Consider the following 25,952-nt stretch of genomic DNA (forward strand, 5'->3'; position numbering starts at 1 on the left):
TCCGCGCTCGCGGGGGGCGGGAGCCCGAGCGGCGCTGCGCCCCGGCCCGGCCCGAGTGCCACATCACTCGCCGCCACCCTGCCCGCCGCCCACCATGCGGCCCCCGCCGCCGCCACTGCTGCTCGCGATGCTGGTCCTCGCGGCCGCGCGGCCCGGGTGCGAGCCCGCCTGGGACCCCGCGGGTAAGGCCGGACCGCCCGCGTCCTGGGGTGGAACTCGGCGCCCCGGGACCGGGACCTTCCCCCCGCGTGACCCATGGCCCTAGAGGACGTCCCCACGTGCGCGCCCTGTGACCTTGGACCTCGGGGTCTGCCCAAGAGGGGCACCCGGCTCTCTGAGCGCATCCAGGCTGCGACCCCGGGGCGGAGCGCACGGCGCTTGGGGGCAGCGGAGGTACCCAGTGCTGCGGCGGGGGGTTCTTCTCTGTCTGGGCACAGCGGGCGGGGCGCCCTGCAGGTGGGGTCCGAGGGAGCAGGTGCCAGGACTTCGCGGGAGAGGTCGTCCGAGGTCCCCGTCCTTCCAGGAAGGGGCTTGGTCTCTGGGCCGGGCCGACTCTTGACCCCTCCTTTCCATCTCTGTGGTGTGGACAACAGCGTCTCCGGAAGTGGGCGCAGAGGGGGCCGGGGAGGGGGTGCGCTCCCTGCGGGGCAGGAGCGGGAAAGATTCTGGGGCAGGTGGAGGGAGGCAGGATTCTGGGGCAGGGAGAGGGGAAGAAAGGCGGGGCCCAGGGACCCTCCAGGGGCTGTGCGCCTGGGAGTGTGGGATGCAGGGCGGAAGCAGGGGGCCAGCGCGGGGTGGGGGGAGGCGGGGCCTGGGCTCTGACCCTCACCACGGACCTCCTGTTCTGGAGTGGGCTTCAGTTTCCCTTCACATTTAAAGGTGAGGGGGTATGTAGTCCACTGCCCTCAGGGTCCTTATCAGCAGTAGACGTCTGTGCCCCTGGAGGGCCGGCGTCCCCTCTGGCACAGGGGTCTGGGCGTGTCAGGTTCAGAATCTCTGGAGCGCTGGAGGTTTGTGGACACCTGAGAACTTGTCCCCACCAGCCAAGTGGAGGTGCCAGGCACAAAATGCCTCTCTCACATGTGCCAAGGGCCATCTATTCCTTTCCTTCTCTCTCAGCCCAAATTGAATTTTCTCTCCACCTCTGCCCCCCTTTCACCTCTTTCCTCCTCCACTTTCTGCAGAAAGGCCGGGCCAGGCAGAGTGTGTATGCACGCGTGCACGTGCGTGTGTGTGTGCCTGCACATTGTGCACAGGTGAACACACGGGATGCATATGGAACTTGTGTCATGTCATGGATGGACCCTCCCCTGAACCCCCGAGACCCCAGGAAATGTCTACTCCTATAGGCTTCTCAGGGATTACAGTCCCCTCCTCCGGGAAGCGCTCCCTGACCTGTCCTTTTCCCAGGGAGAAGTGCAGCCCCTCCCCTGGACCCAGGCTGCCTCTTCCTCACCTGGAGGGATGGGCGGGGTGGACCTCGGTCCTCTGCTTCATGGAGGCATCAGTGCCTGCTTCTAGAATAATTCCTCCTCCAGTGGGATCTTCTCCTTACAGACGAGCATGTGCGGTAATGCGGTCCATGGAAGCCTTTTCCAGACCGCACTAACGTGGGTGGGGCCCGGCAGCTTGAGTCCAGGCTGCTCTGTCCAGGGCTATATCCTCGTCCCATCTTACTGTCCCGGGGCTCAGACAGGCCCCCTGCCTGTCCCTTGCCTTCCTCAGGTCTTTATTGGGAACCTGGGGTTTGAGGCAAGTTTCATGCTCCCAGGGGCTGGGCGGGTCTGGGTTCAAATCCTGAGTCCGCTACACTGCTGTGTGGCCTTGGGCAGGTGGCCTGACCTCTCTGACCTCATTCCATGATTGTTCCTTGTCTTTAAGAGGGCCAGGGCTGGCCCCAGGTCAATCTCACTCCCTTGGCTGAAGACATCCTGACACCTTGTGGTCAAGAGGTGTAATGGTCACACGTGGACTGCTCAAAGCAGCCTGTGGACCAGCGCTGTCCAACAGAAGGATGCCCGCCAGGTACATCATTTTACATTTCCCAGAAGCCACACGAAAGAGGTGATAAGAAACAGGTGAAATTGACTTTAGCAACAAATTTTATTTAACCCAACATATCCGAAGTATTGTTTCAGTGTTTTGTCATCAATATGAAAATTATGAACTATTTTACATTCTTTTTTAAAAATAATTTTATTTATTTATCTATCTATTTATTTATTTATTTTTGTTTACTGGCTGTGTTGGGTCTTCATTGCTGCATGGGGGCTTTCTTTAGTTGCAGAGATTGGGGGCTACTCTTCATTGCGTTGCGCGGGCTTCTTATTGTGGTGGCTTCTCTTGTTGCAGAGCACGGGCTCTAGGTGTGCAGGCTTCAGTAGTTGCGGCACTTGGGCTCTGTAGTTGTGGCTCGTGGGCTCTAGAGTGCAGGCTCAGTTGTGGCACACGGGCTTAGTTGCTCTGTGGCATGTGGGATCTTCCCAGACCAGGGCTTGAACCCATGTCCCCTGCATTGGCAGACGGATTCTTAACCACTGCGCCACCAGGGAAACCCTTACATTCTTTTTTAAGTGCTAGGTCTGAAAGTTGATATTTTGCACCTAAAACACGTCAGTTTGGACTCACAGTATCTCAAGTGCTCGATAGCTGCACATGGCTGGTGGCTCCCGTCCTGGACGGTGTGTCCTCTCTTGACCCCACCCCCAGCCCGAGCTCCCCGAAGGCACCTGCTGGGGCTCACTTATTGCTCTGTGTCCCCCAAAGATATGTTGAAGTCCACCCCGCCCCCAAGACCTGTGACTGTGACTTTATTGGGATACAGGCTCTTTGCAGATACGGTCACATTAGGGGGAGGTCTCACTGGTTCAGGGTGGACCCTGAATCCACTGACTGGTGTCCTTAGAGGAAGACAGAAATTTGGGCACAGACTCCAGGAAGGATGTGGGGGGACAGAGGCAGAGATCAGGATAGTGTGGCCACAGCCGAGGGCTGCTGGGGGCCCAGAGGCTGGAGGAGACAGGAGGACCCTCCCCCGATCCTGCAGAGGGGCGTGGCCTGCCAGCAGCTTGATCCCAGGCTTCTGGCCTCCTGAACCAGGAGAGGATATGGATCCATGTCTATTGTACCAAGTTGTGGTTCTTTGTTATGGCTGCCCCAGGAAGCGAGTCCACGCACCTCTGTGTCCTGCTCCCTGTGGCCACCCCGGAAGTGTCGGTGACCAAGTCAGCAGGTGCTGCCCCCTTGTCCTCCCACTGGGCATCCTGGCCTGGCGGGAGGGTCACAACGGGCCGTCCCTCCTCCTCCCTGTGCGACCCCAAGGCGCTGTGTGTGGAGCCCTCACTGGGCCCAGGCCCTGCCCTCAGCACCACCTCGTGGGACCCTCCAATGGCAAAGGGCACCGTTGTCATCACCTCCTTTTACAGACCAGGAGACTGCACACCAGAGGAGCTCCATCCCCTTGCTTCAGTTTTCTCATCTGTGACTTAGGGAGGCTCGAAGCCACGTGAAACTGGGAGGGATCCACATGTCATATCCACTCAAATCCAAGCAGCCGTGTGGCATCTGGTGGCTTTGAGGGAGCAGGTACGGGGGTAACTGCGGCTCCGGCCTCCTCCCTGTGTGTTTTCCAGAGGCTAGCAGGGGCCCCAGGCCGGTGGGGGTTCAGCTCGCTGAGTCTGAGTCCATGTTCAGGTTCACCCCGCTCAGCTCCGGGCCGGGCTCAGGGCATGGGGGATGCGGGCGTGAGGAGGGTGCGGGGGCCTCGGCCGGAGCCGTCCGTCTGGGGAGGCCTCGGCCTCCTGAGCTGACTGAGTCGTGGCGTCCGCCTGGGTCCGAGCTCGCACGGGCTGCAAGGGCAGGCCAGCTGAGCGTGAATTCTGAGTGTGCGCGCTGGGCCTGGATGCTCCCGGGGGCCCTGCTCCCACTGAGTCCTTTCATCTGTTCTCCCAGCACTGACGCAGACAGGCAGACAACAGCGCAGTGTTCCAAGCAGAGTCCTGGGCTGGTTTCTTCTTCTCTCCTCCTTTCCCTCGTGTTTTGGGTCGTCCTCACACCTCCACCTTCTGCAGAGGGCAGTGGGCACACGTGTGGGGACACTTGAGGCCGTAAAGGCTTGGAGTTGGGTGATGGAGTTGGGCCTGTGCCGCGGGCTGACAGGAGGCAGCTCACGCTGCCTGGTTCCTCGCTCACCTCCAGCCTCATCCCAGCAGGCGTCGCGGGGCAGCGAGGGCACCGGTGGCGGGCACACTGGAGCCCTCTCTGCTGCTTTAGGGGCCGCAGTCCCGTTGCCTGGACACTTTGGGAAGATTATTCTTTTGCCTGTTACTTTATCAAGTGGTGCCAGCCTGCTAGGACAGCCTGGAGTCCTTGGTTCACCCGGTGGTGAGAGGGCACCTTGAACGTCTCCATCCCACGAGAGCTCCGAGAGCTGGCCCAAGGGGTCCGGGACTGTGGCTGCCCCGTCCAGGGTGGGGACAGCGTGGTTCCTAGTCCACGTTGGGGGAACTGAATGCAGAGGTCCTTACATTGGGTCTGCCTGGCCATCCCGGCTGGACCCCCCGCCGTGTCCCCCCCACTGGGGCCTCATGTGTGCTCAGGCAGGTTTCCCAGCTCCCAGTTCTTTTTTTTTTCTCCAAATATATGCAGTTTATTGTATGTCAACTGTATCCCAATAAAAGTTCTCAAAAAAAAAAAATAGTGGCTTCAGAGTCAGAGGACCCGAGGGTGTGTCCAGGCTCAGCCATCCCCCAGCTGTGTGACCTCAGCAAGCCTCTCGCCATTGAGCCTGTGTCCTCACCAGCAAAGCAGTGATGATGGTGGTACCTGCCTTGTGGGGCTGTTGGGAGGGGAAGTGAGGGGGTGCTCGGGACACACATGGGACAGTGCCTGGCACAGAGCGATTGTGGTCATGGCGACAGTGACCCCTCCCCTGTGGGGCACTGCGCTGATGCTCCCGGCAGCCCATAGGTGGATGTGCGATTATAACCCTTCACAAAACATGCCGTTTCCCGACCCCCAGATCTTAAGGCGAATCCCTAGACGCAGCTCCCGCCCTTGCTCTGTGGTCCAGGTCTGGTTCTGGATGAGGATATGGGGTTAGAACACGGCCTTTCCTGCTGGTCCTTGCCCCCTTCCCCCACTCCTCCTGTGCTCCCCCTGCACCCGCTTCCTGCTTTCTTGTTTATTTATTTGTTTATTTATTTGGTTGCCCCTGGTCTTCGCTGTGGCAGGCGGGCTCCTTAGTTGTGGCACGTGAACTCTTAGTTGTGGCACACATGCGGGATCTAGTTCCCTGACCAGGCATGGAACCCAGGCCCCCTGGATTGGGAGTGCAGAGTCTTAACCACTGCATCACCTGGGAAGTCTCCCACTTTATTCTTTCCTGCTGTTCTGCCACCCAGCCTGCCCTCCCCCCAACCCCAGGACCCCTGCACCAAGTGAGCTTTAAATCTGATTCTGTCTCATGGAGCCAGTTTTCCCCTCTCGGCGCTCACAGAGCACCCGGGACCTGCCTCTGACGGGGGACCTGGCAGGCAGTGTTGGTTGAGGCTGGTCTTCATGGCCTTCCCAGGGGTCTCACTGTTGGGTCCATGTGTCTGGGCCTTAGGGAGGACCCTTGAAACCCACAATTCCAAGGACAGTTCATGCATTGGTCCTCTTTTCAGGAAACAGGGGACACAGTGCTACAGCGTGTTCTGAGGGGAAAAGGCCGCTGCCCGCGTGACTCTTGGGGGAACTTGGAACGATGTGGGGTCAGAGTCCGTGGTGGGGCGGAGCCTCTGGTACCGGCTCCGAGGGCTGCTTGTGAAATATTTGGGAATTTGGTGAGAGCTAGTTCCGCTGCAGGAAGCTGAAACTGGCCATGGTGGAAGTACATACACCACGGCGACTGGCCAGCTCTCTGAGTCAAGGCTGTCTTCCGTTAGGGGAGTCGTGTGACCCCTCTGAGACTCAGTCTCCCCACCTGCGACTTGGGGGAGGAGTGGCCACGTGGACATCGGATGGTGGCTGTGAAGGGGAGGGCGGGCAGGGGGCTGGGGGCCCGGCCAGTACCCCGTGAGAAGCAGTGGTGCCTTTGTGCACATTTGGGGGATGACTGACGGGCAGGGGTCTGCGCCCCTGACAGCACCGCCCTTTCTCTCCGCAGGTGGATGCCCCAGGCCGGCAGCTGCGGACAGCGGTATGGTACATGGACTTCCTGGTTTTGTTTCGTAGGCACGATGCAGGGCCCCCACGCGGTCAAAGCGTTTTAGGGGGTGGAACCCACGGTTCTGAAGTGGGTGATGAGTAAGATGGCCTGTCAGTCCAACCTAGACCCGTTTTAAACAGCCAGACATTAGACAAAACGAAACAGGGAGGCCCTTCCCTCTGTGCAGCTGGGCTCCGGACCCTGGTTCTGCCTGGGGCGCTGCCGAGGGTCCTTCTGTTCCTCCCTGCAAGCCCCACCACCCGCGCCCCTACCCCATCCCCGCCTCCCACCCAAGGTGGGCACTGGGTGGTCCGACCTCGAAGTGTGCGTGTGCCAGGTTGGCTCTTTACCCTGTGTGTTCCCAGCTCCGTGCCCGGGACCTGCTGAGTCTAGGGCTGGGCTGAGCCCCTTCCCTCTCTGGCCCTGAGTTCCTCCTTTGTAAAACGAGGACAGAAATACTGATCTCATGGGATGACTTTGGAGATGATGTGGGGTCTGATGTCTCAGAGATGCTCAGAGCACACATTTCTTCAAGGCTCCTCCTGCCAGATTTAGGCATCTAGTAGATTCTGAGCGGAGAGAGTAGATTTTTTTTAAGTAGGAAAATATTTTCCCCATTGAAAAGTCAACGACGTGCCCTAACATGGTAGAACCTCGGCCAGGCTGGCTTTCCTGTGCCCATTTTGCAGATGTGGAAGCTGAGACCCAGAGCAGCCTGCCTGGCTCTCTCACTAGTGAGCCCCGTCTAGTCCTCCCACAGGCCCCAGCTTCCCCCCACAGGAGGCCTTGTCCTGCCTCTCCCTGCCACGCTGCAGCTGTGCATCCCTGCGGGCCCCGGCCCTGAGTGGGCTCGACTTGGGCACAGCAGGCCTGAAGTAGGCATCTCTGGGGGGCCACCGTGGGAGGGAGTGACCTGGTGACCCACCTCCCTCCAGCCATGTGCGTGGACCTGCAGCTCCAGACCTGCAGCGACGCCGCCTACAACCAGACGGCCTTCCCCACGCTGCTGCAGCAGCGGTCCCGGGCTGCGGTGGAGTCCAGCTCCGAGTACGTCCTGCTGAGCGTCCTGCACCACCTCCTGGAGGGCCAGTGCAACCCGGACCTGCGCCTGCTGGGCTGCGCCGTGCTGGCCCCCCGCTGCGAGGGCGGCCGGGTGCGCAGGCCCTGCCGGCACGTCTGCGAGGCGCTGCGGGAGGCCTGCCTGCCCGCCTTCGACGCCATCGACATGGCCTGGCCCTACTTCCTCGACTGCGGCCGCTACTTCGCGGGCCGGGAAGAAGGCTGCTACGACCCCCTGGAGAAACTGCGAGGTGGGCTCCGGGGTCCCGCCGTGCTGGGCAGCTGGGCGGCCGGGCGAGTGAATAGGACACGTGTCAGGTGGGAAGTGCCAGGGCACCGACGAGGCGGCCCTGGATGCAGGTGCCTGGCGGGGAGGGCAGAGATGTGCGAGAGCCTGAGTCCTCGATGGCACCCCCCGAATCAGAACCACGGGGCACTGGTGTGGGGAGGGCCAGTTCCCCATGAGGCCTGCCTGGCAAAGCCTGGTGATTGCCTGTGGCTGGTCCTGAAAGATCACACGTAGGATATTGGCCGGGAGTGGTAGCCAGACTCCTCAAAGTGGGGTCTGTGGAGCCCCGTGGGAGAGGGGAAGAGGGGCTGCAGAGGTGGGCTTTGGTTTCTCGTGTGACCGACCAGTGGAGGTGGAACGGGCAGCCCTGGGTGGTGGTGAACCCCTTGTCTTGGGGGTTGTGCGAGGGGCTCCTGGGGCCCTGCTTGGCAGTGATGCTGGCGGGAAGTGGGCCACAGGTGCCTCTGCGGGCCCCCCTGCCCCCCGGCTGGGCTTGCAGAGTGGGCGAGAAGGCACGGCTCTGGTGCACAGTGGAAGCTGCAGCAGCCCTGCTACTAGAGCCCTCTGTGCCACCGCTGGTTGCACGCGGCTCCTGAGTGCGACTGGGGATCTGAATTTTGATTGGATCGGATTTTAAGGAATCTGAGCTTAAAGCAAATAGCCACATGTGGCCAGGGTGTGACACTGGGCGGTGCGGGATGACGCCGGCTCCTGTGGCTTCTCTCGTACTCATGTCAGAGCTTACGAGGAGCCTCATGTGATCTGGGGCTGAGTGCCACACACGCACCATCTCAGGAAAACCCCACGGCAACCCTGAATCCTGGTGTAACCATTTTACAGATTACAAAGTGGAGGCTCTGGGAAGGCCAGTGGCCGCCTGGCAGAGCTGGTGGGGCCGGGCCAGTCCCTGGTGGGTGGATTGCTCTGTCCACTCCCCAGACAGCTCTTGGGCACCCGCTGTGTCTGTGGCTCCAGGCTGGGGCACCGAGGATGGCAGGGGAGACACAGAGGTGTCTTGGGCTGGGCCTCCCGCGAGCCCTCGGTGCCAGCTGCGCCACTCGCTGGCTGTGCTGGGCTCAGGGCTGATCCTGGAGCTGAATCTGGGGGTGGGGCTATTCTGTCCACCTGCAGCTTCATTGCGACGCGGTGGCCAGTGGGTGGCACTTCGCAGGCAGACGGGAGCTGTCTGCACGTGAGGGGGCAGGAAGCGTGGGCACTGGGGGCGGCCGGGGGGGGGGGGGCCGGGAGGCAGAGGAAGGAAACCAGACGTCTCTGTGGGGTCGAGCCTGCCTGCCCTGGGAGAGCCCGCGGAGAGGCCTGGAGAGGGTTTATTTTGGGCAGTTCCGCCACCAAATTGCCAGTTTCATCTGCTTTCTTCTCCCTCGGAAACCATTTTGAGCAGAAACAAAACCGCAGGGCAAGTGAGACGCTTGGGAAAAGCACTCGCTGTCCGTACCCCCCGGGGGACCAGCCTGCAGGGACCTGCGTCTGTCCGGCAGAGACCCCGGGCAGGGGGCCGGGCGGGAGCGACCAGGGCCAGCCTTGGGGTGCTTATGTGAGCGGGAGGGGACAGCCAGCTGGCCTGTGGGCTGTGCTGGAGAGCAGCTTTCCCTGGACCTGGAAGCCCAGGAGTTTCTCCTAAGAAAACTTCAAATTTGGGGAAAAAGCTTCTCTCTTGCCCCTCTCCCTCCCTCTTTCTCTTCCTCTTTCCCTCCCCCCTCCCCCCTCCCCCCTCCCCCCTCCCCCCCTCTTTCCCTCCCCCTCCCCTCCCTGTTTCTGTCCCTCCCCCCCACCCCATGCTCACTGTTTTTTTTTTTTTTTTATTGGCTGTGTTGGGTCTTTTTTGCTGTGCGCAGGCTTTCTTTAGTTGCGGTGAGTGGGGGCTACTCTTCATTGCGGTGCGCAGGCTGCTCATTGCTGTGGCTTCTCTTGTTGCGGAGCACAGGCTCTAGACACGTGGACTTCAGTCGTTGCAGCACATGGGCTCAGTAGTTGTGGCTCGCGGGCTCTAAAGCACAGGCTCAGTAGTTGTGGCGCACGGGCTTAGTTGCTCCGCGGCATGTGGGATCTTCCTGGAGCAGGGATCGAACCCGTGTCCCCTGCACGGGCAGGCGGGTTCTTAACCACTGCACCACCTGGGAAGCTCTCACTGTTTTATGGGTAATAATAACAGCTAACTTTTGGCCTCATCATGGTAGAGGAGTAGTCGACAGCAAGGAGCCTTTCTGAGCCCTGACAAGACGTGGAGGCGGTTTCCACTGTGTTGCTGAGTAAACAGAGCAGAGCAGGACCCTGCCTCTGCCCCCGTTACAGCTCGCTGCCCCCGGGACACAGAAACACCCGCCGTGGGGAGACAGCCAGACAGGGGTTTTCTTTGAGTTGAGGGTTCTGTCGCTGTGCCTCTTCCTTCATATTCTGCTGTTCTGTATTTTGTAGAACTTCCAAACTAACTACGTGTGACTGTTATTTTTGTTTTTGTGTTTTTTTTGGAAAAGTCGTTTTTAAAAAATTTCCTTTTATTTTACTGCCGTGTAATTGCTTTACCATGTTGTGTTAGTTGCTGCTGTACAAGGAAGTGAATCAGCTGTTTGTATACACACATCCCCTCCCTCTTGGACCTCCCTCCAGGCCCCACCCACCCGTCTGGGTCGTCACAGGGCGCCGAGCCGTTATTCATCGTAAGATGGTGAACTGTGGTGCTGTGTACGTGCTGGGGGCTGTTGTTAGCTGTCGAGATGAAGTATTCTGAAGAGGACTTTAATTGCAAACAAACACAGAATGTCCGGGGAGCCATCCAAGGGGGGCATGCGGGTCCCGACCCCCAAGCTGCCACAGTGTTTGGGGGGGTGGGGTGAGGGCGCTGGGCGTGGTCAGGGTCCCTCGTCCTTGGGGGGGGCCGGGCAGGCCCAAGGTGACCCCCAGCACCCGCGGTCCTCCCCCAGGAGGCCTGGACATCGAGGAGGCGCCGCCCTCGGGCCACCCGCCCACCTTCATTCGCTTCGCCCACCACTCCTACGCCCAGATGGTGCGCGTGCTGAAGCGGACGGCGGCCCGCTGCGCCCACATCGCCAAGACCTACAGCATCGGGCGCAGCTTCGACGGCCGGGAGCTGCTGGTCATCGAGTTCTCGAGCCGGCCCGGCCAGCACGAGCTGAGTAAGCGCTGTCGCCGCGGGAGGCCGGGCTGCTTGGCCTTGGGGTGCGCGAGCCGGGTCTGGGATCCTAATCAACGTCCCCGATGTCGGGGGGACAGGGCGTGGGCGGGGGCTTTGGGGTGTACCTGGGGCTCTGGAGTGCAGGCCGCATCCCACGGGGCGTGTGCGACCACTGTCACAGCCACGTCGCTGGGAGATGGGGGGAGGCGGCGGGCAGGGTCACGGTCCTGGAAGTGTGGGCTGCAGGAGTCGGGGCGCTCGGGGTGAGGGGTGTACGGTGGCTGCAGGCACGTCGGGCCTTGTGCGTCTGTAGTGAAAACTTAGCTGTGCTCTGTCTGTGCATTTTGTTGTTTCTGCACCCTTGCCCTGGCACGCCCGGACCCCAGGCAGGTATGCGGGGTGCTGGGTCCTGGCCCTTGACATGTGTTCCTTCAAGCTGCTGGGTCCACATTCACAGAGTCATGTGACTACAGCGACGGTTCCATTTATTTAAAACCCAGGTCCGTTTCAGCTCACATCAGGCTCAGGTCCTGTTTGGAGCTGGGGGACCACGTGGAAAGTGCCAGATCTGACCGCTCTCGGAGTCGTGCTCTTGCAGGGCTGATGAGGCGTCAGACTCCACCGTAGCCCTGGGTTACCTGCCGTAACTGAGAAGGCCATTCGGGCCTGCAGTGCGGATGCTGAAAAAATTTACTGTGGAACTGAATTTCAGGGGCAGGTTGAGGAAAAGGCAGTGGGCCCTGGGGGCGGGGCTCGGGGGTCTGGCCCAAGAATCCAGATGTTCTAGCAAAGGCTCAGCAACCCTGGCTGTAGCCTGTTTCCGGGGTAGTGAGGCCACGATGACCACAAGCCCCACTCCAGGGCACTAAGAGCACCTGGGCACGGGGGCCGCATTCTGGCCTCTGCCGGGGAGTCAGTGAGTAAGGGTCCCAGTCCATCCTTGCCTGGTCACTTGTCTGTCCCCGTGACCGTGTGAGTCAGATGGGATTGGTCTAGAAACAGCCCCATTTGACCTTGGTCTTTATAAATTACTGAAACGTACCCCTCGTCTTGGTTAAGCGGCTCTGGCTCCCTTTGCAGGGCTGGCCACACACAACCAGTTTCCATCCTGGTGGTTTGGGCCGTGTGAACATTGTGAGCCCAAAGCCCTGTCTCTCGTCAGGGGTCAGAGGTCATCTAGCCCCACCCCAGCCTCCAAGGCCCACCCTGCCTCATACCCCTCCAGCCCGGGGCTGAAGACAAGACTCTGGCTTTCAGAATGATTGGCCCACAGCTTTGGAATATGTGGGTGAGGGGTGTCCTCTGTGAGAGGGCCAAGGGCGGTGACTGGGCCGGAAAGCCTCAGGGTCGTTTATACCCTCGGAATGTGGGCGGGACATGGCCACGTGCTCTCACAGCTGGTGTCCTTTGGCTGTGCTCAGCCAGGGGGTGGGATGTCATCTTCCAGATGAGCAGTGTGAGGCTCGGAGAGGAGAAGTGACACGTCCAAGGTCCCACAGTTAGTAAGAATGTCAGGCTCCTGGTCCACTCTTCCGTCCATCCATCCATCCATCCATCAGTCTATCCCTCCACCCACCCATCCATCCATCCATTTATCCTTTCCTCCATCCATCTTTCTTCCTTCCTTTCTCCATCCCTCCTTTCCTTCCTTTCCTTCCTTCCATCCATCCATCCATCAATCAGTCCGTCCATCCGTCCATCCATCCATCCATCAATCCGAAGGCCAGCTGCCTTCCTATCTAAGCACCAATGTACAGCCTACTCTATTACACAGACATGAAGAGTGGCCATGAATGAAATTCACACGGACCAGTGATAACATATATCATTATTAATCAACATCTTGGATCTGTCATGCTAATAATTATGGCTGTACATCACAAGTGAGCTCAACAAAAGTGATGATCTTGATGAGACCTCACTGGTCACAGAGACGCTTGGGCCGAAACAAGTACGGATAGGTTCCAAAACCACGGGCCCCCCCTTGCCGTGTGGGCCCTCAAGTCTCCAGGGACCCCGGGGCGTCGAGACGACCCCAGGTCGCTGTGTCTCCCCCAGTGGAGCCCGAGGTGAAGCTCATTGGCAACATCCACGGCAACGAGGTGGCGGGCCGGGAGGTGCTCCTCTACCTGGCCCAGTACCTGTGCTCCGAGTACCTGCTGGGCAGCCCCCGCATCCAGCGCCTGCTCAACACCACCCGCGTCCACCTGCTGCCCTCCATGAACCCCGACGGCTACGAGGTGGCGGCTGCCGAGGTGAGCGCCCACGGGCTGGCCCCGCGGCTGCTGCCTTCCACTTTCCCCGTCCGCTCCCCCGCCAGCGGTTGTGCGGGGGTCTCTGCGCCCGCCGACCTGGGGGACGGAGACTCAGCGGGCATCTGCCTGGGCAAGGTCGTGCTTGGGGGCGGGGGGCAGACCGATGGCAGTAAGTCTGTGGTGGGTTAAAAGGTGATGTGCGTTGTGGAAACAGGATGATGGGGGTCGAGGGGGAGGAGCCGGCGAGGAGGAGGAGCCGGCGTCGAGGGGGAGGAGCCGGTGCTAGCTGGAAGGCGGGGGGGGGGGGGGGGGGGGGGTGGGGGGGGGGGTGGGGGGTGGGGGGGTGGGGGGTGGGGTGGGGGCCCAGAGGAGGTGACCCTGAGCAGGGCCTGCAGGAGGTGGGGAGCCAGCAGTGCAGCCCTGGCGAGGGGTATTCCAGGTGGGGCACAGCCAGTGCAGGGCCTGACGGTGGAGGATCAGCCTGGAGGATCTGATGGCAGTGGCGGTCAAGGGCGGCTCCCAGGTTCATCACATGAAGCCAGAGAGAAACCGCAGGCCCCGCCTGCGCCTCTCAGCCCAGCCCTGTGCCCCCCACCAGGAGGATCAGGGTAGGCGTGCTGACCCCTGGTTGCGGGGTCCTGTGTGTTCAGGGTGCCGGCTATAACGGGTGGACGAGCGGGAGGCAGAACGCACAGAACCTGGACCTGAACCGCAACTTCCCTGACCTGACGTCCGAGTACTACCGCCTGGCCTCGACCCGCGGCGTGCGCAGCGACCACATCGCCATCCCACAGCACTACTGGTGGGGTAAGGTAGGAGCCGCGCCGGGCCCCTCGGGTGCATCCGAGGGTCTCTGGTTATTCCGGGACCCTCGGGTGTCACCCCTCCCCAGGGCAGGAGTGCACGGCGTTTTACAGCCTTAGCCTCCGAGCCTCGGTTTTCTGCCTGTGAAATGGGGATAATCCTCACTGGGCCGTTGGTGGGATTCGGGGAGCATGCGCTGAAAGCACCCAGAGTCTGGCAGGTGCCCAGTGGCGGTGCCCAGGAGGGCTGCCTGGAGGCGGTGGCATCCGCAGGGGGTGGGGAAGAGAGTGCCGGGCTGGAGTGCACGTGTGAGTGCCTGGTGGGGCCTGAACGGAATCCTAGAGCTCGGGCATGGGGCCAGGTGGTGGGCGGGGACGTGCCTGGTCCCGAGGACCGCCTCCTCCGCCTGGGCAGGTGGCCCCCGAGACGAAGGCAATAATGAAGTGGATGCGGACCATCCCCTTCGTGCTCTCGGCCAGTCTCCACGGGGGCGACCTGGTGGTGTCCTATCCCTTCGACTTCTCCAAGCATCCCCAGGAGGAGAAGATGTTTTCTCCCACGCCTGACGAGAAGGTGAGAGGCTGGCTGGGCGGGCGTGCTGTGGGTGCAGGGGAGGCGGGGGTGTGGGTGGTGGCCTCGGGGCCCTGGAGTCCTTCCGGTTACTGGTCGGTGAAGCCCATGGAGCTCTGAAGTGTCAGGAGCCTTCTAGGCCCACCTCCAAACCCCCTCCTCCAGGAAGCCTTCCAGCCAGCTGGGAGCAGCCCCTCCCTCCTCTGGCCACCCCCCCCTTCCATCAGTGTCTGTCTGGGAGCTCCTGGGGTGGGGACCCTGGCCGAGTGCCGTCCCCCCGGCCGCCCGTGTTTTATGTCCCAGGGAAGCTGGGGTTCCGGGCGACACCGGCAGAGGGCAGTGCTGCATCGCGCATGGCGCCCGGCGCCCCCTGCTCCTGGTGGACCGGTTGTTAAGGGTCAGGTACCCTGGGCTGCAGTGGGATCAGAGCAGGAATTCTGGCCCCAGCGGTCACCTGGGCCCTGAGGAGACCCTTCCCCCCTCCGGGCCTGTTTCCCTCGCGGGTCAGCCCAGCAGGGAATGAGACCCGTCATGATGGCCAGACCCCTCACCACCCCGTTCTTCCCTTGCCCAGGGCACCCCCCGCCCTGACGGAGACCAGAGGCTGGTCTTCTGGAAAGGGTGTGGGGGTTGAAAAAACTGAGGCCAGGGAGGGGGGTGATCTTTGTTGGGCCACAGCCAAGTGCACTGGAGCTTAGTGGCCCAAACTGCCCAGATGGCCCCCACCCCCAGGCCAGCTCCTGCCCCCGCTCCCTGCTCGGGAGGCAGGAGATTTTCCTGCCCTCCTGGGAGACAGAGCTTGAAGGTCTTTCCTTGACAGGCCTGAGGGGGTTGGGAGGGTCTGAGCTGTCCACTTGGTCACTCAGCAGGCCCCTGGTGGACTGGACTCAGGCTGGAGAGCCAGGCCTGACCTCTGCCTCCTCGCACTTTCTACCTGGTACTGGGGGAAGGGCGGGGAGGGTGGGGCTGGTCCTGGACGGACAAGTGCCCGGAGCTGGCTCCCCCCTGTTCTCCCGCGGCCACTCGGAGGTCATCGCTGTCTCACCCCGCCTCTCCCTGTGTGTGCCAGGCCCCACCCCCACCGCAGTGAACAGGACTGGGCCCTGCGCTGAGGGTCCTCGTCTGGGGTGGGAGACAGACCCAGAAATGGGCAACGATGAGAGGGTGTGGCCTGACCAGGATGGGGCTGCCCAGGAGGCCAGGACGCACAGGGATGGTGTGTGTGTGTGTGTGTGTCTGTGTGTGTGTGTGTGTGTGTGTGTCTGTGTGTGTGTCTGTGTGTGTGTGTCTGTGTGTGTGTGTGTGTGTGCATGCACATGTGTGTGGTGAGCCCTCAGCCTTAAGGTGGACTTTAAGAAGGATGTCCTCAGGGGACAGCTATCCCAGTAGAGCCTGAAAGGTCAGGTGGGCACTCCCCCAGACCCCCAGGAGGGAGGGTTCAGGGGCCTGTGGGCAGTGGGAGCTAGGGAGGCCCAGCGGGGATGGGCTGAGCCCGCCTCCTCCAGAGCTGGGGGGCAGCACCTGTGTCCCCGTGACTCTTCCTGCCCTTGTTCATTCTTGCTCCCACTCACTCACTCACCGACTCCTACGACCAGCACTGTCTAGTGCCTGGAGGGGTGCCAGGTTCCATGCTTGGTGCAGGTGGGTCGTCTCCCCTGTGCCTGGCCGCCGTCCACTGTGCTCTCTGAGACCAGGGCCAACTTCTGGGTGAGGCCTGTGTCCTCCAGGCAGCAGGAGCCCCTTGGGGGCTGGACTGAGCATTTCTGGATCTCAGGGGCTGATGCTTGAAGGTGCCTCTGGAGGGGAAGTTCGCCTCAACAAGTCCCCGCAGAGTCAGAACACAGAGAGCCTTCCCCACCAGCCATCAATCACCGATCAATAACCCTTCAGCCCTGCAGCCAGCGGTGGTCTCTGTGGAAACCAGGCTCCCAGGAGAGGCTCGGGGAGTGGGGGAACATGAGGAGGGCTTGGCCAGGGTGTCCAAGTCACACCCCCAAACCTCCATGGTGCCCAGTGGGTGAGGGCCAGCGCCTCAGGGCAGGGTTCAGGGCCCCCAAATTGGCCAGGGCTGCCCGCCCTGCCCGCTCTGTGCCCCCTACACCTGCCCCTTCTGCCAGAATCCTACTCCCCAGCTGGGCTCAAGCTCCATCCTGCCGTCCAAGCCTCCCTGATGCAGTCCGCCCCGCAGTGGGAAGGAGTTGAGGTGTGTCCCAGGCAGGCTGGTCCTTCTCCGTGGCCCCGACCCGTGTTCCTGGGCCCGTGTCAGTCCACGTCTGCCCCTCCTAGCAGCCCCCCGCACCCCACCTTGTTTCATTTGGAGTGGTCATTGCCTCTGTGTCTTTCCCCCGCCCACCCACGCCTGGCCCCCTGGTGAAGCTCCTTCCCCCAGGTGGGGACTGTTTCTGGCCGGGCCTGGGGCTCCAGCGCCCTGGGGTTGTGGGGACTGGCGGTGACTTTCCCTGCTCTCCTGAGGGGGCTGACTGACAGGCGACAGGAGGAGGCCTCAGGGCAGGATGGAGAGAGGGACCGGGAGGGAGCATGGTGGGGGGAGCAGACCTTGGAGAGGGGTTGGGTCAGCCTCCCCTCACCAGCCTAGGTCCTGCTCTGCAGACAGATGGCGGAGGCCAGAGAGGTGGGGACCGGAGCAGAGTTCCAGAAACAACCCCATCAGCATCTGGACGCCTGGTGGCTGATCTGACCACCGGCGTGGGTGGCAGGGGCCGCTGGCAGGGTGGCGGTCCCTAACTGCCAACCTTGGTGGCTGAAGTACACGCGCGGGGTTGTATTTTGGGTGCTTGGTTTGTGTCTGTGGGGCTGAGCTGAAGCTTCAGTCTTATCCCTGAGAAACCAGACCCATCCTTCCCCAGCCCCGAGGTCGGTGTCTGGCCTGGAGCATCTCCCCATTCCTGACCCCACCTGCCCACCTCCCCTTTCCTTAAAGAGGGGTCCCCCTCCCAGGACAGACCTCGCCAGGGGCCGTGGGGCCTGACAGGCCCAGTTCAGGTGGGCGCCCGTCCCCTATCCATCTGACCCCCACTTGGAGCCTCCACCCTGGGTCAGACCCGCGTCCGGTCCTGGGATGGACAGGTGGCTGAGTCCCGCCCGGGAGGAGGACCCGGGGGCCCTGTTGGGGTGGGGGGCGTCATGGGGGGAGCTCTGGGCTGGGGGAGGCCAGTGAGGGAGGGACTCTGCGCCACCCAGGAGTCCGGGCCACACCCAGAGGGGCCTGCCCCCGAGCCGCCCCCACGCGGCAGATCCCCTGAGCCATGCCCCGTGTCTGTCCACCAGCCGCGAGGGCGACTGCACGTGGTTACGGCAGCAGGCAGGTGGACGCCCGCGGGGGCTGGCTGTCCCCAGGGGAAAAGAAGTGACGATTATCATAGAAGATGGCTTGGGAGGTGACGTCAGGGAAGATGAGACCCATCCCAGCCACCCCGCTCTCCCCGAGGCCTGCCCTCTGCACGGCGGCAGGAAATGCTTTCTAAATTGCAAAGCGGACCTCCAGGCGCCCTGCCAGTATCCCCACAGGGTGCCCCCTTCTCCAGAGCAAGCCCATGCTTCCTAGCCAGGTGCGCAGGGGCTCCGTGACTACCCACCACCGGTGCCCCGAGCTCTGGCCGTCCCGCCCTTGGGCCTTAGCACGTGCGGTGCCCTCTGCCTGGACCCTGGTCCCCTCTGCCACCTGAGCTGCAGGTGTGCCCTGCGGCAGCCCCTCCCGCAGGAGGCCCCTCCTCATCGCACTGCCCCCAGCTCTCCGGCCGCCCTGCAGAGCGCGCACCTTCTGCTCTTGCTCTTGCGGGGACGTCTCTCTCCGTCTCCTTTCCAGATGTTCAGGTTGCTGGCCGGGGCCTATGCCGACATGCACCCCGTGATGATGGACAAGTCGGAGAACAGGTGTGGGGGCAACTTCCAGAAGAGGGGCGGCGTCATCAACGGGGCGGACTGGTACAGCTTCACGGGAGGTGCGCCGCGGCCTGGGGGGCGGGGCGGGGCGGGGCGGGGGCCGAGCCTCCTCTCAGCAGCTTTTCCTGGGAACTCGATCCTGGAACTTCTGGGAGGGAGAGAAGCGAGGATGCGTGACGGGTGGGGTGACTTCTGATCAGGGGCGGGAGAAGTTAGGCGTGGCCGGCTTTAGTTCTCTTGCTGCCTTGGTGACGTTCACGGGTGACTGTCGTGGAAGGGCGAGACTGTGACTTTGTGTCGCCATTTCTGTGGTTTGTTTACTGTCACTTGACATCTCATGATTCCACCCATGACCAGTTCTTTGTTGCCCTCTGGGGGTTTCGTAGGGGTGCCTGATGGAGTACAGGATCCGCAGTTACATGTGAATTTCAGAGACGTGGAAGAGTTTTTAGTTGTGTATAAGCGCTGTGTGAGCCCCAGGTATCGCGTGGCACAGACTTACGCTGAAACCATATTCGTCGTTTCTCTGAAACGTGGGAGCAAGGGACACCCTGTGTCACGGGGCCACCGGAGGCCGGGCCCGCGTGCTGCCGGCCATCCCTCCACGCGGGCCCGACCCTCGTGCATCATGTCATTCGGCAGATGAGGAGACGGGGCTCAGACAAGAGAAGGACCAGCTCGAGGGCCGCGGCACGTGGCAGAGCTGGGACTCCCCCTGCCTGTCCCCCCACGACTCCTGTGGGGGTGGAGAGGGCGACCGCTCAGCTCCTGTTCCAAAGCCACGTTCACCCCCTGCTCAGCACCCCTGCTGCCCACGATGGCATGTGTGGTCCTTCCTGGGGGGCAGGTGGCTTCTCGCCCTCCCGGGACCCAGACACACGGGTTCCCTGATCCTTGGTGGGGAGGGCTCCAAGTCTCGGTCATGACCTGTTCCTGGGGTCTGCAAAGGCCCCGCTGCGGGGCTGAGCCTGGGAGGGGCCAGCCGGGCTCCCTCATATAGGACATGGACCCAGGGAGGGCATGGGGCCAGCAGTCAGGGACAGAGGGGCCATCTGCAGGGCAGTGTGGCCCCACTGTGTAGGTGAATGTGAAGTCAGGAAGGGTGGCCTCCAGGTACCAGGGCTCGGAGGAGGCCCTGAAGCTCTGAAGGCCCGGGGCCCCAGCTGCCCCAGGCCTGCCTCGGAGCACGGCTGCAGCTACTGCTGCACTAGACTTCCCAAAGCATGGGACTTCCCTGGTGGTCCAGTGGTTAAGACTTGCCTTCCAATGCAGGGGGTGCAAGTTCGATCCCTGGTTGGGGAGCTAAGGTCCCACATGCCTCGTGGCCAAAAAACCAAAGCATAAAAAAAATAGAAGCAGTATTGTAACAAACTCAATAAAGACTTTAAAATGGTCCACATCAGAAAAAACTTTAAAAAAAAAAAAGAAAGAACTCCCGAAGCAGATGGGGTGGAGGGCAGATGTGGGTGGAGTGGGGGGTGGCGGGGTGCAGTGGCGGTCAGCCCTACCTGCTCTGAAGCCTCTGCTGCCTTCCTGGCTGGCCATCAGCCTTACTGGGCGTGGCTTCCCAGCGATGGAGGTCGTAGGACCTTCCTCCCTGGGCTGTTCTCAGGACTGTCCAGATAAATGGACATTATCCTTGGGGGCTCAGGCCAGGGGATGGGCCAGCAGCTTGGACCCCAGGGGCACGTGTGGCCCCACACGCTCCCAGCTTCTCTACTGGAAGTTCTTCCTTACCCCCCGAGGAGCCACACAGATAGTGGGTGAGCCCTCAGACATGGGCGCCAGACTGCTTGGTCCCCGATGCAGCTCCCCCGTCTCTGGGACCTTGGGTGGGAGCCGTGAAGCCCCCGGGCCTCAGTCTGCCCATCTGGGAGGCGGGGGTAGGACCACAGCCCCTCCCTGCGGCCCAGCCCGGGGCCCTGCAGGGGCCGGTGTTGAGGGCCGTCCCCTGTGCTGCAGGCATGTCCGACTTCAACTACCTGCACAGCAACTGCTTTGAGATCACGGTGGAGCTGGGCTGCATGAAGTTCCCGCCCGAGGAGGCCCTCTACACCATCTGGCAGCACAACAAGGAGCCGCTGCTGAACTTCATGGAGATGGTGAGCCCTGGTGGCCTCCAGGGCCCGGCGTGGGGAGGTGGCCCCCTCGACCGGGACGCCGTGCAGTGAGGCTCAGTGCCACCCAGTCACACGATTGCACTGCGCTTGTTTAATCATTAACTATCTACGTTCATGAGTGACGTCTCGCCGGCCACCCTGGGGTGCAGGGACCAGGGCAGCCCTCAGGACGCGCCTGACCCAGCCTTGGAGCCCACGGGGTCTTCCTGGAGGAAGTGGCACCTGGGCTGCATCTTGAAGAAGGAGGGAGATCAGGTGACAGGATGGGGACCCCCCCGACAGAGGGGGCGGCACATGTTAGAATTCAGAGGAGCGTTTAGACTTTCGGGGGTCCTGTGGCCGGAGTGGGGAGTGTGGCCGTGGGGATGGGGTGGGCCCTGGGCGGGGCAGGCCTGGAGGTGATGTCTGGGCAGCAGGGTGTCCGTGTGGTCCAGGCAGGGCCTTGGGCACATCTGCCCCTGGGACTCAGAGGGGAGGACATGGGCTGCTGGGGCAGGAGAAGGGCAGCCAGACCGGGGGGTAACCCCCACCCCGGCGTGGGGCTGAGGTCATCCAGAAATAGGCCGTGACTGGGGGCCTCGGAGAACATGTCTAAAATCACCTGTCACTGGACCCAGAGAGCCAGGTCTCGCAGCGGCCTGGTGGCCACGTGGGGACCTGATGTCACCACCAGAGTGGTCCCCCCACCTCTCCCAGCCCTGCCCCGCCCTTCAGTTTCCCCCGCATGGCCCGCAACGGAGGGATGTGGTTCTGAATAAGGTAACGCTCGTGAAAGGAACGCAGGAATTCGCCATGGAACGTGACAGGGGTTTTGTAGAAGCCTCCGTGCCTTTTTGGTTTTTCCCAAGCATTTTAAGAATCATAAAAATGGCGTGTTCCCGCAGTGCCCCAGTGAGAAGCGGGACCTAAGAGAGAAACAGGGTTGCCCGAGGGAGACAAGGAGGGGTTGTGAGTGCACAGAGCTTTACAGTGGGTGCCTGCCCTGCCCCTGCCCCCCCCAACCCCCACCCCATGTGGCTTTGAATGCTGACAGCAGTCCTGGCCGGGAGGGGGCTGCCCGGTTTTATAGATGGAGGAGTGGGGGAGCTGGGGAAGGATCATGCTGGTCGGGGGTCTCTGGGCTCCCATCCCGGCTCACGGGCTGTGAGACCGCCAGAGGAGGAGACAAAGGGTCAGGAAGTGACCGGGCTGGTCCAATGTCACCCGTCCCTGCTCAGAGCTCAGACTCAGATCTGCCTGCCCAAACCCCAGTTCTGTTGTCGAGGGCCCTCCTTTCTAGAAAGATCAGGAACCTTCCCCCAGGCAGGAAGCAAGCAGAGCCTCCGGACCAACATCTGCAGCAACAGGAAGAGAGCAAGGCCGCGGAGGATGACTGCGCATAGTCAGCGCTGCTCCTGGCTCGCGGCTGCGCCGGCGACCTCGCGGCTCGGGGCCAGTTGTGGCCTCCTCGCTCGTTTCACTTTATGGCTGTCTGGTGAAAATGACTTTTAAGGAGCCTTAAACGGAGCTGGAATCGCTCCGTGGATATTGTATGTGAAGGCTCGGGGTATAAAGATTTAATAGCAAGCATGATACCGCGGAAGTGCAGGCAGCACGCGGCCGGGCGTGGCCGGGCCCCCCAGGCCGGCCCTCAGGACGGCCGCCCAGACCTCCTGATAAGGATCCGTCTGTCTCGTCCACTGAGGCCTTTCCCGCAGTGATCCTGACCAGGCCTGGGGGGCGGGGCATCTCCATCCCCCGGGTCAGGAGGGGAGGGGCGGGCCCGCCATCGCTCCTCTGCCCGAGAGCTCCGTGTTCCTGGTGCTGCATGAAGGTGACCTTGCTCTCTTCAGCCTGAGCGCAGGGCCGGACCAAAACCTAGCCAGTGCCTGCTGGCCTCACACGAGGCCCTGCTGTGTGTCTGGCCTCTGCGCTCAGGTTGGGGGGAGGGGAAAGGGCAGATGGTGACATCACAGTAAGGTCAGGGCTGGGAGAGTGGAGGCCAGGACTGTGGGATCCCAGTAGAGACCCCTGATGTGGCCGGTCATCAGGGAGGGCTTCCTGGAGGAAGAGGAGTGTGTACTGTGTCTCTAAGGAGGAGAGGAATAGGCCAGGTGAGGGAGCTGGTCAGGTGTTGTGAGCAGAGGAAGGGCCAGGATGGAGGCTGGGAGTCTGGGGGCAGCACTGACTGCGAGCAGGGTAGCCTCCGGGGGCAGAACAACCCCCCGCGCTGTTTCCCCTCCCACCCAGGCATCCCAGCCTCCTTTGACGTGAGCTTCAATCTCTGGTTGTTCTCAGCCTGATAGAGCAAGGCTGTTCAGCTTGTTCGTTGCTGGTTGTTTCAGGAGAACTGCACGGGCTCAGGGTTCTGGGAGGTGGTTTCTTTGGAAAGCGTGGCTTCCTCGTCTGCCGTGATGAGTGCAGGAGCTGCGGGGCGTGTGCTCAGGAGCGGCTGTGCTCAAGACCAGCCCATCATGAGGGTGGGGCCATCTTGCGTCCAGCTCGGCTGCTGTGCCTCACGTGTATTAATTCTTATTCCCCGAGGTGGGCACGGTGACCCTGTGTTACAGATGGGGCGAGTGGGCCAGGATGCCAGCTAGCTTGCCCAAGGTCAGGGAGTGCGTTGGTGCCTGGCCAGGACTGACACCAGGGTCCAAACCCTCGGGCCTGTGTCCTCCTGCTGCCCCACGCTGCCTTTGGGACCTCAGTGCAGAGAGACCCCGCCACACCAGCTCTGCTTATGCAGGCAGGGGGCTCAGATGTGTTCACGGGTGGACATGAGGGGGTCTGCTGCTCAGTGCTCGTGGCCCAGGAGATGTTGTCAGCCAGACCCCCGAGCTGGACTGTGGGCCATTCACACACCCGTCGCAGGGTTGACTGCTGGCGGGGTCCCCAGAGGTGGGCTCCCTGGTCACCCTTGCTTCACAGATGAGGAGACTGGGGCCTAGAGTGGGGGTGGCTTACTCAAGATGGCAGGGCAAGTGGTGCAGAGCTGGACTCAGCCGGGCCGTTTCCCTGGAGATGGGTGGGGACTGGCTGGGCGGGCTGCCGGGTGCTCAGGAGGATGCATGCCGTGCCCATGCTCTGTCCTTGGTCTCCTCAGGTGCACCGGGGCATCAAAGGCGTGGTGATGGACAAATTCGGCAAGCCGGTCAAAAACGCCCGGATCTTGGTCAAGGGCATCCGCCATGACATCACCACCGGTGAGCTCTTCCTGGGGCCACGTGATGCCAGCGCCTGCAGCGCTCAGAGCGTGCCCGTGGCTCCTTCCATCCTCTGCCAGCCTGGGGGGGTGAGGGTGGGGAGCCCGGGGGCCTGCGTCCACCTCGAGCGGCAGCATTGGGTCCGAGGTGGTGGGGGTGCACGCAGGTCCTGGCTGCCAGTGACCAACGATATGGATTCCATGTTCTTCAAGAAGTGACTTCTGGGCAAACGTCACCTCCTCAAAGATTACGGGAGGGACCCCGTTGGTTCCTATCACAGAACTTGTATCCCTTTGATAAGCTGGTGTGTCCATGTGGACTCTGGGTGCCCTTAGGGATTTCACAGCTGATTTAAAAAATACTATACATTGTGATGTGAGTTCCTAGTGGAAACACAGTCCAGAGGAAGGAGGGATTGCTAACTGTGTGGGGGATGGGATGGGATGGGCTGTGAAGGCTTCAGGGAGGAGGTGCTGCCTAAGCAGGGCTTTGAGGGATGAATAGGAGTTTGATAGAGGGAGCGTTGGGAAGGATATTCTAGGCCAATGCAAGACAAGTGCACCTTGGGGTCTGTCTGCCCTCCAGGCTGACACCCCCTGCCTCCCATTGCCCAACATCTCAAGGCTGTCTGCTCCCGGGTCATTTTCATTCTATTTGTCCACAGCTCCAGATGGTGACTACTGGAGACTGCTGCCCCCAGGGTCCCACATCGTTATTGCTCAAGCCCCCGGCTACTCCAAGGTCATCAAGAAAGTCACCATCCCTGCCCGGATGAAGAGGGCCGGCCGCGTGGACTTCATTCTCCAGCCGCTGAGGACCGGACCCAAAACGTTCCTTTTCGGGCCACAAAGAAGTGGACACGGAGGTGCCAGCCCACACGGGGAGCCTGAGGAGCCCGGCCAGGACCCCCTGGGGGCCCAGAGACAGCCCACGGCCAGCGGCAGCAAGCCCTGGTGGTGGTCCTACTTCACGTCGCTGGGCCAGCACCAGCCACGCTGGCTGCTCAAGTACTAGGCACCCCTGCCCCTGCCGGACGCGCAGGCCACACGGTCTCCTGCTCTTGATCCCGTCTTCCAGAGACAGCCCACAAAGCCGTTTCCATTTTATTAAAGTGTTTCTAGTCACCTCCGGCCGTGATGAGAGGCTCTGTGTGTGAGGCCCTGCAAGGGAAGACATGGCCCCTGGAGGAGAGAGGGCTGCCCGGCCTGTCCACCTCCATGACCCTGGGTAAGGGCTTCTCTGTCCCACAGGTGGCCAGCAGCAGGGCTGCCCTTCAAACCCTTCTGTGCGGGGCCCGTTCCCAGAACGCGAGGCCTTGAATCCAGAGGGGTATCTACTTTACAGACCGGAAACTGAGGCTCAGCGGGGCTGTGATGCCACAAGGTCCCACGTGGAGAGGCTGGTGCTGGGCTGGGAGCTGAGACTCTGGGTCCTGTGGCTGAAGGTTGTGTGTCGGGGAGTATGTGGAGGTGGGAGGAGAAGGAGAAAGGTGGGGGGAGCCTGGCTGGGGGAGTCGGGGGGGCAGCGTGGTCACAACCTCAAGGGCAGGAGAGCTGGTAAGAAGCGTCACCCAGGCTCACACTCAGAGGCTCTGATTCCAGGAGGGAGGGTCTCCCTTGGCCCTTCCTCATCCCATGTTGCCACCAACTTAGGTCCAGGGACACCCAAGGCCCCAAACTCCCCACAGGACCCCCTTCTGGTCCGCCTCTGGAGTCAGGTGGATCTGTCCATCCTGGGATCTTTCGGGCATGGAGTGAGGTAGCCTATAGAGAAGGATTGTAAAGAGGGTGTGCTAGTCAGCTAGGGCTGCGTAACAAAGCACCGCAGACCGGGCCTCAGACCACAGACACTTGTCTCCTGGTCTTGGAGGCTGGGGGTCTGAGTCAGGCTGTCAGCAAGCTGGTTCCTTCTGAGGGCGTGGGGGAGGACATGCGCCAGGCCTGTGTCCTCGGCTTCTAGATGGCCATCATCACCCTGTCCCTTCACATCCTCTTCCCTCCATGACCGTCTGTCTCTCTATCCAAATGTCTTCTGTTTGTAAGTCCTATTGAATCAGGGTCCACCCTGATGGCCTCATTTTAATTTGATCACCTCTGTAAAGACTCTGTCTCCAAATACAGTCACGTTCACAGGTACTGGAGCTTAGGACTTCAAAATAAATTTGGTGGGGGGGGGGGGGGTTGGCAGGAGGGGATGCAATTCAACCCACAAGAAAAGGATCATCTGCAAGGCAGTGGCTTCCATGCTTGCTCCTGGCTGTGTTCTTGGGGTCCCTTGCATCCTAGTGTCCCGTACCTGGGCAGGGTTGACCCCACACAGAAGTGGGTTATCCCACTGGAGCAGTGCCTTGACCCCAGCCCTATACCAGCCTGACTCGCACCAGCACAATCAGCACTGTGGGATTACTTCCTGGGCCAAAGCCAACA

General features: G+C 61.7%; 1 protein-coding gene across 1 annotated transcript; it reads left to right on the forward strand.

Annotated features, from left to right (window-relative positions):
• Positions 1-24,655, forward strand: CPZ (carboxypeptidase Z). Its single transcript, XM_057705938.1, has 11 exons — positions 1-182; positions 6,149-6,181; positions 7,126-7,500; positions 10,481-10,693; positions 12,751-12,947; positions 13,598-13,759; positions 14,166-14,324; positions 18,148-18,283; positions 20,187-20,326; positions 23,427-23,526; positions 24,191-24,655. The coding sequence occupies exons 1-11, from the start codon at positions 95-97 to the stop codon at positions 24,538-24,540; spliced, it is 1,953 nt and encodes a 650-aa protein (XP_057561921.1). The 5' UTR covers positions 1-94; the 3' UTR covers positions 24,541-24,655.
• The last annotated feature ends 1,297 nt before the right edge of the window (positions 24,656-25,952 follow it).

The sequence above is a fragment of the Hippopotamus amphibius genome, chromosome 13 (genome assembly GCF_030028045.1).
Source record: "Hippopotamus amphibius kiboko isolate mHipAmp2 chromosome 13, mHipAmp2.hap2, whole genome shotgun sequence".
NCBI classification, from domain to species: Eukaryota; Metazoa; Chordata; class Mammalia; order Artiodactyla; family Hippopotamidae; genus Hippopotamus; species Hippopotamus amphibius.